At 41.6% G+C, this 14,738-nt stretch overlaps 1 protein-coding gene and 1 pseudogene across 1 annotated transcript; one reads left to right on the top strand and one right to left on the bottom strand.

Annotated features, from left to right (window-relative positions):
• The first annotated feature begins 5,290 nt into the window (after window positions 1–5,290).
• On the top strand, window positions 5,291–6,230 carry LOC126079146 (olfactory receptor 52M1-like; annotated as a pseudogene).
• A 2,579-nt stretch (window positions 6,231–8,809) lies between these two features.
• Window positions 8,810–9,754, bottom strand: LOC126079135 (olfactory receptor 52K2-like). The gene has a single exon (XM_049890062.1). It carries the CDS (start codon window positions 9,752–9,754, stop codon window positions 8,810–8,812), a length of 945 nt encoding a protein of 314 aa, XP_049746019.1.
• Window positions 9,755–14,738: the final 4,984 nt, after the last annotated feature.

Here is a 14,738-nt window from a genome sequence, read left to right as displayed (position 1 = left end):
AAACTAGCCTTCCCACTACTCTGGGATTTTTAGGTAAAGTAAACCACAGGAATGGACAAACAGCTACTGTGATTTGTGGTTATAAATAATTATTTTTAAGCAACCATGAGTAGAAAAAAAGCAGAAACAGAATGAAAAATTACAGTACTGATAAAGGTTATATTTAAGTAATTGTCTTCTTTCTCCTTCTTTGTATAGCCTAGTTTTATATTAAGTTCTGAGTATATACATATATGTATTAGAAGCAATGAACAACCCCCCTCCAAAAAAACAGTGTCTATATTGGTCATACCAATATCTGATTTTTTTTTTTTTTTTTCCCCCACATTTCTCTTGTGAACTCTATCCTGATATTCTCTTTGGAGCCATTGAGTACCTCAGGCCCAGAGGAGGGTAGACAGAGACCTGGCCCAGCCAATAGCCACACAAGGGAGTAGGAATGAACTTCTGGGTTCTAGTTCTGCGAGGTAGAGTGGGATAGACAGTGAAGGCTCCTCCTAAGGGGGTAACTAAACATCCAGAGGGAAGGAGGCCGGTTTCTCTGTGCAACCCTTGGGAAATAACTAGCTATTTTCAGGACTGGATAAGGAGGGGGCATAGGAGAAAGTGGTGAAGAGACCAATATCCTAGCCTTCTTTGACTATGAGCTGAAAGTGTCTGAGCCTCCAAAGAGTTGACCCCTGTAAAGAGCTGAGCCTAGACATCTGTAAACAGCACCCCAAGGGGTAAGTACGTTCCAGAGAGGGGGCCAAAGTCACTGGAAGCAGTTTTCAATTTCCAGAAGCTACATTTTTCCTTTGATCCATGCACGACTGATCTTCAAAGATCTAGTCAAATGTATAGGAAACAAGCTCAATATAAGTGGGTTTCATCACATCTTTTCTGTAGTGAAAATCGTGAAATTGTTCACTACCAGTAAGTAAGCACAAGTAAGCCTGTGCATACCTTGCTGTCAAGGGCTGTAAATTTGAAAAGTGGCTTTGATCCTGTAGGAAGGTGCTGTGGGGTTGGGAGAGAGACAGATGCCAGCCATACCTAGAAGCACAATCTTTGATGTGGTGAAAAAATATGAAATCGTTCACTACAGCTGACCTGGTAAGCGTGATAAGCACCGTGCTTACTTTGTGTATTGGATAATCCATCCCTGATTGTGCATCTGTGTTGTGTGAAAGAGGGCAAAGAACAGTGGAGAGGAGTAGGTGAGGAAGCGAAACTGTGCCTTTTCCAGAAGCCAGGCATCGGAACATTTGGCCTTCTGTGTATTCACACACACAAACACACACATTTATATACAGTTTGCTTAATACATGAAACAACCCTAAAGTGCTATTACTCCTCTCGTTTCACAGACTAGGAAACTGAATAAAAATGGAGACTGAGAGATTAAGTTGCCTAAAGTCGCAGAGCTGGAAATGGTGGAGTTAGTATTTGCACGTCTGTCTGTCTTGCTTCTAATCCATGCTTATTTGACCATAACGAAAAGTCTGTTCCTGGAGCCTCAAACCCACCTTCATAATGTCTCTCCCAGGACAAGTAGGCATGTCACCAGTGTTCAGGTAAGGATCCCCTTTAGTAGGTTGATGCAGAAAATGTTTCTCTGACATTCAAACCACCACTTAAGGTGCCAATTGTCAACTTGGTGGATATTATTTGTATACATATGCTCATGTTCTCTTCATTCCAGCCTATAACTTAATCATAGTATAATTGGCTTAACTGGGGTAACACAAATCAAAGTTAGGCTCCTGGGTTTAAGGCTATCCTCTGGACACTGACTTTTTTGTGGTGAGTAGCCACTACCTTGGTTTGTCCCAATATTGAGTAATTAAACCCCTTTCTGCTTTAAGATTATGATCCATCATGACATTTTTACAGAAAACTTCAGACATCCCACTGATGTGTGATCAAATTGTTTATTGACCAGTGTTCACCTTAAGCCCCTGCCCCATTCCTATAATTCCTGGACTTTTGATGTATCCTCTAAGATGGCCCATGTAACAAATACAAGGAAACTATTTCAGTTTGTAGATTGTACATTTTTGGTCTAATCTTCATACTTAACACTAAGAATTCAGGAAAGGGAAGCTACTGCCATGTGATAAGGGTTTCACATTTATCTCATACAGTCATTATCCTAATCCTTTGCAGTACCTTTATCCCCATTTTATATATGAAAAAGGCTGAGACTTCAAGAGGTTAAACACTTTGACAAAACTCACAGAGCAATATGAAGATCTGAAATAGGAAATCTTGATTTGTTAGACCACGAAGTTAGTGCCCTGAGTTGTCTTATGGTGCTGCCTCCGAAGACCTTTATTTCTTTGCCATCTGTATCTGACAGATTCAGCATAACCTTATGTTTGACTCCTGAGGAACTGACTTTACAGAAGTTATCACTTATTTGCATAGTAAAGTACCCTATTCATGGAATTTCTGAAGAGTCAGTGAGAGTTAACGTAAAAAAGCACTTATGAACCATTTTAAAGTTTATAAAACTTTTATTCCTTTTCAGTACCTAGTCAATACCTGACCAAGAAGTAAGCAAACTCATAAAAACATGAACTGTGTTTTGAAGCCTGAATTAAGGACCTCCTTTGAGGCTACACTGGTGCAGTGGTTAAGAGCTTGCCTGCTAACCAAAAGGTCAGCAGTTAGAATCCACTCCCCACTTCTTGGAAACCCAATGAGGCAGTTCTCAGTTCTGCTCTGTCCTGTAGGGTTGCTGTGAGTTGGAATCAATTCGACGGCAATGGGTTTGTTTGTTTTGAGGCTACATTAGGGTATCTGTTATGCTTACATGATATGGAAATATATTTCCTACTTATAATTTAGATAAAAAAAAATTGAAATGTCATGGGCTTGTTTAAGACAATTTAGGAGGATTTTGTGATTATGTTCTCTTCCCTCCTTAACCTATCCACTATGGTTTAGACTAGAGATAACACAAAAGGCTTTCTGGAAGAGTTATCTAGAATGGGCTTATCTAGAAGGGTTATCTAGAATGGGCCTTGAAAAGTCGGGGAAATTTGCCTGGGTGAAAACCAAGGAAGTGGAGAAGCCTTTCAACAAAAACATGTCTGTGTGAAGAAAGTCACTATGGCAAGTATGGGGTTTCTGAGACTTGCTGACCCTGCAGAAACCAGATGGGAGAGATCAGGAAGGTAGGCCTGAGGCGGGGAGGGCCTCAATCAGGCTATGTTGTGTGTTCTTAGATTTTAAATGCTGAAGGAGTGAAGCCATAGGAGTCATTGCTAGATTCTTAGTTGGAGGTATCTGAAGGGCAGAAGGGCAAGAAGGTGCTGATCCACCCCCACGCCCACATCCTTTCCCCAACCCTCCCCATCTCTTTAAAGAATAGAAACGAAGATGGCTGTGGTTAATAAGATCTCGTTGACTTTTATAGCAGTCCCTTCTTTTGAATCACTGCTACCAGACAATGGGCAAAATGTCCAGAGATTTGCTCATAAAACAATGTACTTAATGTATGACTTCTCTCAATTACAGGTGATTCTCAAGCTCTCAGCAAAAAAGTTTAATAATATTTCCTTAGAGTAAACTTTTCTGAAGGAACTTCATTTATTCTTCCTCATTCTGTTTATCCATGAAACCTGGGTTTTCTTTGAGACATTAGGACCTACGCCAAATGTGGTCATCTTTGAAGAAGTCAATTAATTTGACAATCTTAGCAAACTGGTACGAACCCAGTTAGAGAAAGGGGAAATTGTACTTCACCAAGATGATATTCAAGGAGCCCTGGTGGTACAGGGGTTAAAGCGCTGGACTGCTAATCAAAAGTTGGCAGTTTGAAACCACCAGCTGCTCCTTGGAAACCGTGGGGCAATTCTGCTCTGTCGTATATGGTCTCTATGAGTCAGAATTGACTCAACGGCAGTCAGTTTGTGTTTTGGTTGGTGGTGCAGTGGTTAAACACTCCACCACTAACCTAAAGTTCAGCAGTTTGAACCCGCTCTGTGGGAAAAAGATGTGGCGGTCTGCTTCTATAAAGGTTTACGGAATCTTTATAGGCTCTTTCTTCACACAGCCATATTTCTGCTGAGAACCTTCCCTACCTCCTAGGTTTTTACCTAGGCAATTTTTCCCCATCCTTCAAGGCCCATCCTAGATCACCCTAGTGGATAGATAAGGAGGGAAAGAACATAATCACAAAATCCCCCCAAATTGTCTTAAACAAGCCCGTGCACATTTCTTTCTTTCTCTCTTTTTTTTGGGGGGGGGTCTAAAAAAAAAATTGAGGGTGGAGGCAGTTCTCTGTCCTACAGGGTCACTATGAGTCAGAATCAACTTGATGGCAACAGGTTTTTTTTTTTGGTTTTAATATTTTCCTTAGTAAATTGTCCCCTTACATGTTTTTGACTAGACTTTATTATTTATATGCTTATTTTTAAAACTCGTGGTCATTTCTAAATGATAGAATATACATGTATAATGAAGGAAGAAAATTAAAAGCACCAATGATCATACCTACCCAAAATCAACAAATACTAACTTGGTACAAATCTTTCTTTTTCTATTTAAGACCACACCAAATATCTATGTGTGTGTCACACCACATCTATGTGACACACACATATATATTTTAATGGAATTATATCATAGCTTAATTTGCCTCCTGCCATCTCCTTTCTTACCATAATATGATCTAAGCATTATTCCAGGTAAACACATAACTCTAAAAAAGTTATCAATAATTATAATTCAATGAATGGATGTACTAGAATTTAAGCAATGATTTTTTTAACACATCTTGTTTCCAACTTTTTATTGCTATAAAAATCAGCAGTTGCAAATAGCTAATCAGTGTTTGTTATCAATGTTATTATTATTGTTACTGATACAGTGAAAAGAGAAGTATATGCAGATACCGGGATAAGCACATTATATGGGTTTGCATTTAATCATTGAACATAGAACTTGTACGTGTTTACAATTTCCTTTAAGAAAAGTTCCCCAAAGCAAATCAATTAGGTCAATGGGGATAAACATTTTGGGGGACTTCTACACTGTAGAAGGACAATTTCACGGTAGAAATAAAGAGAATTCCTGTGTCTGCATTTAACAAGGGGGTGATATCATGGACAGTTTCTTTTCCAAATATTTAATATATTGATTTTCAAGTTGGCGTTCAGAAATCTTCTTCATTATAGTTTCCACCACTTGCCCAGGATAGAAATGAAAAGCTAGTCTACAGTTGCCAGAGGCAGTGTCTTACACAGGCGTAGAAGTCTAAAACTAAGACCTCCTGCCTCCTGGATACATCACATTCCCAAACATGTTTACCTCTAATAATGTCTGCTCAATGCCTACCTCCTTCTTGCTAACTGGAATCCCAGGGCTGGAATCCTTGCACATCTGGTTCTCCGTTCCCTTTGGCTCCATGTACCTTGTGGCCGTGTTGGGGAATGTGACCATTCTACTGGTGGTAAGGGTGGAACGAAGCCTGCACCAGCCCATGTACTTCTTCCTGTGCATGTTGGCCATCATTGACCTGGTCCTGTCAAACTCTACCATGCCCAAACTACTGGCCATCTTCTGGTTTGGTGCCTGCAACATTGGCCTGGACGCCTGCTTGACCCAGATGTTCTTCGTCCACTGTTTCACCACTATTGAGTCAGGCATCTTCCTTGCCACTATGTGGTCATATGTGACCCACTACGTCACACATCAGTGCTCACCCATGAGGTAGTGGGCTGTTTGGGGCTGCCTGTACTCCTCCAGGGGCTACTTTACATTGGACCCCTGCCCCTGATGATCCGCCTTAAGCTGTCCCTTTATCGGACTCAAATAATTGCCCATTCTTATTGTGAGCACATGGCTGTGGTTACCTTGGCATGTGGTGACACAACAGTCAACAACTTATATGGAATGGGAATTGGATTCCTGATATTGATCCTGGATTCAATAGCCATCACTGCCTCCTATGTGATGATTTTCAGGGCTGTGATGGTCTGGCAACCCCTGAAGCCAAGCTTAAAGCCCTGGGGACTTGTGGTTCTCACATCTGCGCCAACCTTGTTTTCTATATCCCCATTGCTGTTTCCTCTCTCACCCACCGCTTTGGCCATCATGTGCCTCCCCATATCCATATCCTTCTGGCCAACTTTTATCTCCTCATCCCACCTTTCCTTAACCCAGTTGTATATGCTGTCCATTCCAAGCAGATCCGAGAGAGACTTGTACACATTCTTAAGGCAGGGGCTCGACCCAGGTGACTGTTCTGCATCTATGGCACATATAAATGTTTAGTAATGGCAGAAAAGGCTTGACTGTGGAAGCCTCTGCAATCCCCGGGCCTTACCTGATCTGTGAGGATAAGAGTCTAAGTGAAATGTTAGAGCCTATTTTGTTTGATCATGAGTTTTCTGTGTGGTGTAGACCCACCTTCAGGAAATGGAGAGGGAAAATTAGGGCATGAGTTTTGTACTACAATATCCCTTTCCATACCTATTTAACTTCATAAAACTAAGCACAATAAGCACAAGCATACAGACCACAAGAAGTAAGATTTCTATCCTCGACCCTTTTGGTAGATAATTTCTAATGTCTCTTTGACAGTGTCATAAAGCACAATTTCCAGAAGTTATGTTATACTCTAACACCTTCTTGAAGACAGTCTACAATTCTGTTAGTAAAGGTCTGGAAAATTTCAATCTTGTTGGTAAGCTTTTCCAGTCCTTTTACTTTCCCCAGAAAAACATGGAGGCAATATGTGATAAATCTTAATCTAATGAGTCTTGGAATGAGACCTTACTGTCCAATGGAATTGAAGTCCTCAAACCAGGTTATTCTCCAATCTAAATAGACAAATGGCTGTGCGATATCCCATATCTCCTTCTAATAATAGGGTTAACAGGGAGCAGGAAGGAGGAGACAAGGGAACGACTTTAGGAAATTTCATTTCAGAGGATCTGAATGGCATACGTGAAACTGAGGGAAGAAGGTAACCATGAAATATTGATATTAAGGAAATTGGGTAAAGGATTGAAAATCAGGGGGCAGTGATTGTTAACTTTTTTAAAATTTTGGCCTTCCATGCAGGAGACTCACATTTGATTCCCGGCCAATGCACCCCACGCACAGCCACCACCTGTCTGCCAATGGAGGCTTCCATATTGCTATGACACTGTACAGGTTTCAACAGAGCTTCCAGACTAAGACAGGCTAGGAAGAAAGGCAGAAGGCTTGATGGTCCACTTCCAAAAATCAGCCAAAGAAAACCCTATGGCTCACAACAGTCTGATCCACATGCGTTCATGGGAATGGCACCAGACTGGGCAGTGGTTCATTCTGTTGTGCATGAGGCCACCATAAGTCAAGGGCTGACTAGACGGTAGCTAACAACTATGCTTATATGTTGTGAGTATGTAAAGGCTTTGTAAGCTTCCAACCTGCCCCAGCTATGCACAGAAGAAACAAGCAAGGGATTGTGACTACAAAGGAGCTAGAAGTAGAGTATCATTACCCTGGAGTATTTGTGTTGGTGTCAGAGGAAATCATGAGAACAGAGGTGGGAAACAAGGGAAAGGAGAACTTTAGGTTCTTGCCACTCCCTTCACCTCCTAAGCTTCCACAGCTCCCAAATTTCTACACCCCAGCTGACACGGGCTTAGAGGTCATCTTTCAAGGCTAAATAAAATAGAGAGGTGATATAGATGTACATCTGGACATAGACATAATTTTATAACTTATAAACAGTAGTCTCTTTGGAAACAAAAAGGTCACAAGATAAATGTAGAAAAATGCACTTGTGGAAGATGGTGTATGAGGGCTTGTGGGAGCAGTAAAGCTGCACTTGTCAGCATTAACATTAAGAATTCTCTAGTATCTGGTTTTGCATGAGAAAGAGAAAAACACATGTCAATATTCCCATCTCCCATTCGCTTTTCCATCACATTTCTTCCACTATGCTGGGCATCTGGCTGGGATGTTCAGAGATCACAATGCACTGTGATTATCATTTCTTTCTCTGTCTCAGAACAGAAACATAGGTGTGGCATCCCTGCCTTAGCAGCCTGTGTATCACCTGTACTGAGCAAGGAATTAGCACACTCTTAATGTTCAATATTTAGTGGAGAATTAGTAAATGAGGGACTCACATCCTTGTTGAAGATATAAAATATGTCTATGTGCAAAAAAAGAGTTGCATGATGTACGAAGAGATGTCAAGGACATGTCTTATCCAAAGTGTTTAATGAGAAAGATTAGCCATGAACATGGAGAGCTCAAAAGAAGAAATCAAAAACTCTGTGGGCTGGTTCAAGTGAAGAAATAACTTCCCAACAAGCAGAGTTGTCTGACTTGGAATCGGTAGCACTGGAAGGTTGTAAACTCCCCCAACACAGGAGTGCTTAGGCAAAAGTTGAACATCACCTGTCAGAGTGACTAAGGAGAGATTCCTACATCAGATGTAATGCTGGTCCTCTCTCAGGTGGTGAGTGGATAGCTCACCAAGTTCCCAGTTACTTGGGATAGAAACTCTCAGTCTCTTAAATAAATGAACTTGGAAATATTTTTGTGTCTCTAGGTGAGCTCGCCAGAAGATATTGGGTCAAGAATCTGACAAAAGGGAGGGTTCTGTAAAGAGACAGCAAAATCACCAACTCAAGTCCAGAGGCTATGAGGGGACACAGACCTGTGAGTCCTGATTAGAAAATTGTGAGTTTCAGGACACCATTTATTTTTTTCATTATACTGGGAAATAACTAAACATGGAGATTCTGGCAACCCTCCACTTGCTATTATGCAACATTCAAACTGTCCTATATGGCTCCACACATCCCATGCCCTCCATTTACACATCCTTTCTTAGGAATAGTCCTATGACTCGCTCACGAATCTGCTTTGTCTTGACGCCATAGATGATAGGGTTGACCATGGGTGGGAAAAACAGATACAAGTTAGCAAGAAGAATGTGGACATGGGAAGGAGCCCGGCGGGCCACACAATGCATGACTGAGGAGATGACCACAGGTGTGTAGAAGGCTAGAATGGCACCTATGTGAGAGACACATGCCCCAAATGCCTTATAGCGAGCCTCCTGAGAAGCAAGCTGTAGAACTGCCCGAAGGATAAAGATGTAAGATAGGATAACAAACAGCAGATCCAATACCACAATAAACATGGCCACAGCAATGCCATAGATATTGTTGAAGCGTGTGTCTCCACAGGCCAGCCTTACCACAGCCATGTGTTCACAGTAGCAGTGGGCAATCACTGGGCCTTGGCAATAGTGGAAGCGTTTGAGTAGGAAAGGGAGTGGAGTCATTAGTGTCACAGCTCGGAGTACAGCAGCCATGCCAATCCTGGTAATTAGGTGCCCAGTCAGCACCATGGTGTAGTGCAAGGGCTTGCAGATGGCCATATAGCAATCAAAGGCCATGGCCAGCAGCACTGCTGACTCCATGATGGAGAAGGAGTGATGAAAGAACATCTGAACCAGGCAGGCATAGAAGTTGATCTTCCTATCCCTGAACCAGAATATGGCAAGCATTTTGGGCAGTGTTGTAGAGGAGAGGACCAGGTCAATGGCTGCCGACATGGCCAGGAAGAGGTACATGGGCTCATGGAGGGCTGCATCCCCTCGGATGATAAAGAGCAGGGTGCAGTTGCCTAGCAGGGCCAGTGTATAGGCTGAGCAGAAGGGAATGGAGATCCAGATGTGCAGGTGCTCCAGGCCTGGGATCCCCATCAACAAGAAGGCAGCTGGATGAGTTGAGGTCATATTGGAGGCTGACATATCCACTGGGAATTCTCTTCTTTCTTGCCTACTTCCACAGGATTCCTAGAGAGTATCTAGGGTCAGCAGAAGCACAGGGTTCAAGTTCAAACTCTCATCACCCATGTGGAAGTATTAGCACTTGTTCCCATTTCTAGACCGTAAAAGAAATTGGAAAATAATCCCAATGTCCATGGAGAAACGTAATAAGTCATGTTTCCTGCCCTCTAGGTACTTATGAAGTCATTTGGTGATTCAGATATTAAATCCCAATAAAGCTAGAACCACAAAACAATAGAATGGAGGGAGAGCTTTCTGTTTTCTTCATGATGCCAAGGGCAGCCTTATAAAACTGGTAAATTTTGGCTTAAGTTAAATTTTTATCCAAAAATATTCATGGTCTCCCTATTGCCTCCCAACTCAACTTATAGTCCAAATTTTGAAAGGAGGCGTGTGTTTTCAGGCAGGGGGTTGTCCTGAAATGTCAAGCTGTACGTAAAAATAAACAAGTTTAAAAAAAAAAAAAACTATTGCTGTTGAGTCGATTCCAACTCATAGCAAACCTAGAGGACAGAGTAGAACTACCCCATAGAGTTTCCAAGGAGCACCTGGTGGATTCGAACTGCCGACCTTTTGGTTAGCAGCCATAGCACTTAACCACTATGCCACACGCTGATTAGAATGGCTAAAATTCAAAATACTGACAACACCAAATGCAGGCAAGGATATGAAGCAACAGGAACTCTGATTCGCTCGTAGTGGGAATGTACACAAAAAGGAATTCTCTAATGGGAATATGAAATGGTACAGTCCCTGTGGAAAACAATCTGGTATTTTCTTACAAAGTTAAACATAGACCTACCATAGGATCCAGCAACCACACTCCTAGGTAGTTACCCAATTGAGTTGAAAATGTATGTCCACATAAAAACTTGAACACAAATGTTTATAACAGCTTTATTCATAATTGCCCAAAATTGGAAGCAACTGAGATGTCCTTCAGAAGGTGAATGGATAAACAAACTCTGGAGCATCCGTGCAATGGAGTATTAATCAGCTACAAAAAGACACCGGCTATGAAAGTACCAAAAGACACAGAATAACCTTAAATACATATTGCTAAGTGAAAGAAGCCAATCTGTGAAGGCTATGTACTATACGATTGCAATATATGATATTCTGGAAAAGACAAAATGATAGAGACAGTAAAAAGATCAGGGTTCAGGGGAGAAGTGGGGAGGGATGAACAGGTGAAGCACAGGCACTTTGGAGGCACTGAAACTATTCAGCGTGACACTGTAATGGTGGACACATGCCATTATACTTCAGCATAAATCCTTAGGACTGTACACCCCTAAGAGCGAACCCTAATATAAACTATGGATTTTATTTAATAGTAATATATTAAAACTGGTTCATTAATTACAAGAAATGTACCACAGGAATGCAAGATAACAACAGGAGAAACAGAGTTCAGGAGACAGAAGGGATAGATGGAAATTTGCTATACTTTCTGCACGATTTTTCTGTAAACTTAAAACTGCTCTAAAAATAATGGCTGTGAAAAAAAACTTAGGACAAATCTTGGGACATAGAAAGTACTTAGTATATGCTGGGCACTTTTCTGAATTTGGATAACTACAGGTTAAGTGACTTACTGACAATCACATGACTGGTAAAGTAAATATCACAGATTAGATTTGAACCCTGAGAACTCTGATTTCCTGCCTTAGTGTCATAAATCATACACCTGCTGCCTCAATCTTGTAGTTTCACAGGCAATTCGTGTCCAACATGTTCAAGTTAGAAGAAATAAAGCTTAAATTCATTTCTATCTGTAGAAACTGACATGAACCATTTATATGTTTAAGGTCTCAACTTCCTTCTCTATAGATATAATCAATAAAGACATCTCCCATGCCCATCTTACAGAGTTTTAGTGAGGAAAGATAAAACATGTGAGATGGACTTAGTAAACGGTAAAGCATTGTATAAATGCTATTTGTCATTACTATCACCCTCCTCCCATGCAAATCTGTCTCTTTTTCTAAAAAGTCTATCTTTTTGTGTGTGTGTGTATGTGGGTGTGCTTTAGATGAAGGTTTATAGAGTAAATTAGTTTCTCATTAAACAATACACATGTTGTTTTGAGACATTGGTTGCTAACCCCGCAGCGTGTCAACACTCTGGCCTTCTTGACCTTTGATTCCCTGTTGCCAGGTTACCTATCCCCTCCTGCCTTCTTGTCATTGCCCCTGGGCTGGGGCGCCCATTTAGTCTCATTTTGTTTTATGGGTCTGTCTAATCTTTGGCCGAAGGGTGAACCTCAGGAGTGACTTTATTACTGAGCTATACGGATGTCCAGGAGCCATGCTCTCTGGGTTTCATCACTCTCTGTCAGACCAGTAAGTCTGGTCTTGGTGTGTGTGTGTGTGTGTGTGCGCGCGCGCGCGCGTGTATGTGTTAGAATTTTCTCCTACATTTTTCTCCACTCCGTCTGGGACCCTCTACTGTGATTCCTGTCAGAGCAGTTGATGTAAAAATTTATGCTGATTAACATTAGCACAGTCCTTCATTCCTCGGCCTTATCTATTCCTCTAGCTAACACCCCTTAACTCACAAACTCTTTCATCGCCTGCCTTTCCCATCTCAAATATTACTGCCACCCATCGGAAACCTAAGAGTAATCCTTGATTTCATTCTTTCCCTCATTCTTCACATCCATTAATTAATAAATCCTGTCAAGCTGCAAAATATGTTTTACTCCCCTTTCTATTCCTGTCCGCTGCCACTACTCTTAATTAAGTCCTCATCGTCTTTCATCTCAACTACTCAAAAAAAAAAAACTCTTGCCATCAAGTCAATTCTGTCTCATAGCGACCCTATAGGGCAGAGTAGAACTGCCCCATAGGGTTTCCAAGGAGCAGCTGGTGGATTTAAACCGCCAACCTTTTGATTCGCAGCCAAGTTCTTAACCATTGCACAGCCAAGGTACAGTGCCTCGTAATTGGTCTCTGTGGCCTGAATCTTGGTCCTATAATCAATTCTCTATACTGCAGCCAAAGAGACCATTTTATTTTTATTTTCTTTTTTATTGTGGTGAAAATAAACATACCAAAACATTCACCAACACAATAACTTCCACATTTACAATCAAAGAGGCCATTTTAAAAAGCAAATTATACCATGCCAGGCCTTGTTTAAAATCTTTATGGACTTAGCGTTGCACTTAGAATGGAACGCACACTCCCAACACTGGCTTAGAAAATCTCCTACAGTATAGGTCCTGCTCACTTCTTCAGCCTCATCTTCCACCTTCCTTCTTCACTCTGCTGCAGCCAAACCGCCCTCTGACAGATGCTAGAGCTTGAGGAGCTCCTTTCTAGTCAATGATGATGCCCCTTGATCCTGTCCCTGAATTGTCTCTCATACTTCTCTTGTGTCCTTTGTGCCTTCCCTAATTCACATCTTATCATCTCTTGCCTGTGTCACTGTAAAAACTTCAGCTTTAGTTTTCCACCAGCAACCCGCCCGAACTTCAGTATGACAGAACACATATTTTACTTCTCTGCTAAAAACTATTTATGAGATACTATTGCTACAAGAAAAATGAAAACCACTAAACATGTTTGCAGACTTCTTCCTGACTAAATGTTAGCTTCACTTCCTGCCATCCCCCTAAATATGCATCATAGGTTGACCCACACTGGGTTGCCTGCCATTTCTTGAAATAGCCATGCTTGTAGCTATTTCTCTGGAATGCTTTCCTCTGCCCCTTTCTTACCTAGCCAAGATCCTGTCATCTTCTTGGTGAAGCTCTCTCAGAATCCTCCTGGCAGATTTTCTCATTCATCTCAATGAAGAGTCACTAATTCTTTACACTCAGTAACACAATCAGAGTAGATCTGTGTTACCTACCAATCCATGTGTTTGTCCATTCACTGGCCTGTGGGTGCTTTGAATACAAAGGCTGAGTTTATTCGTTTCTGTATTCACAGACTTCACTTAATGTGGTTGGCGATCAATAGGTGCTTTTTTAAATGAATGCATGAATGACTTCCATTCTGGAGAAATGTGCTCATCCCCTGCCTTTGCACAATATACCACCTAGAGAGCAGTAACGGGTTTCTTCTAATCATGGTGGAATGGGAAGACTGAAGTTTAGAGAAGATGAAGTATTTGCAGAAGATTGGAGATTGACAGAAAAAAGGCCTCCTGTTAAATAAGGACATCCAAAGATTAGAAGGATAGAAAAATCAAGAGTGAAGCAATGCCTAAGACCAGGATAAGTAGTTTTTGGGGGCATGAGAGGTACATGAGAGCTGGACTCTGCCTTGTGCACTCTGTAGCTTATGCCCCAACCTACCCTATGCCTTCAGAATTAAACACCCTTCCCCCATCAGGTCTCTGCTCAGCGTTGGGGTATTCTCCACAGCAATTACTATTTTCAGCTTGTTCTCTGCTACTATTCCGGTTATGCCAGTTTTCTCTGCCAGCCCTTATCTCTTTCCGTTGATCCTGTGCCACTATGTTACCTTTTACAGTCATCATAAGTTTGGATCCACTCAACAGACAAAGGGTTTTTTTGTTTTTTTTTTTTTTGCTTTTTTGTAGGAGCCATTGGATCCCAGCATCAGTACTTACTCCTGGTTTGCTTGTCCCTCTCCCATCTGTGTCAACTCACCTACCACCCTTGGCCCAAGGTATTCTCACCCCTCGACGTGAGGCTTAATTCTTGACATGCTCGGTAGGTTTCAAGAAAAAAAAGAATGCACTGTACCTCTCTTAGTGAGAGAAGGGTGGGAGAGAGTTGAAAAGGGAGGCCTGATTTATTATCATATTCTTTTCCCAAAACAAAAAGAAAACAGCACTGTCTGTCCCTGAAGAACATCCTGACGGGCCTGGTTTCTTCTCTAGGGGTGACTCCAGGGGACTTCTCTGCCCCAGTCTTCAGTCTTCTGGGGTTCCAGCCCCTGACTTCCTGCAGACCCTACTCTCTTCCCAT

The sequence above is a fragment of the Elephas maximus genome, chromosome 7 (genome assembly GCF_024166365.1).
Source record: "Elephas maximus indicus isolate mEleMax1 chromosome 7, mEleMax1 primary haplotype, whole genome shotgun sequence".
Classification (NCBI taxonomy): Eukaryota; Metazoa; Chordata; class Mammalia; order Proboscidea; family Elephantidae; genus Elephas; species Elephas maximus.
The sequence above is the reverse complement of the archived record's forward strand: the minus strand, read 5'-3'. Positions and strand labels throughout refer to the sequence as shown.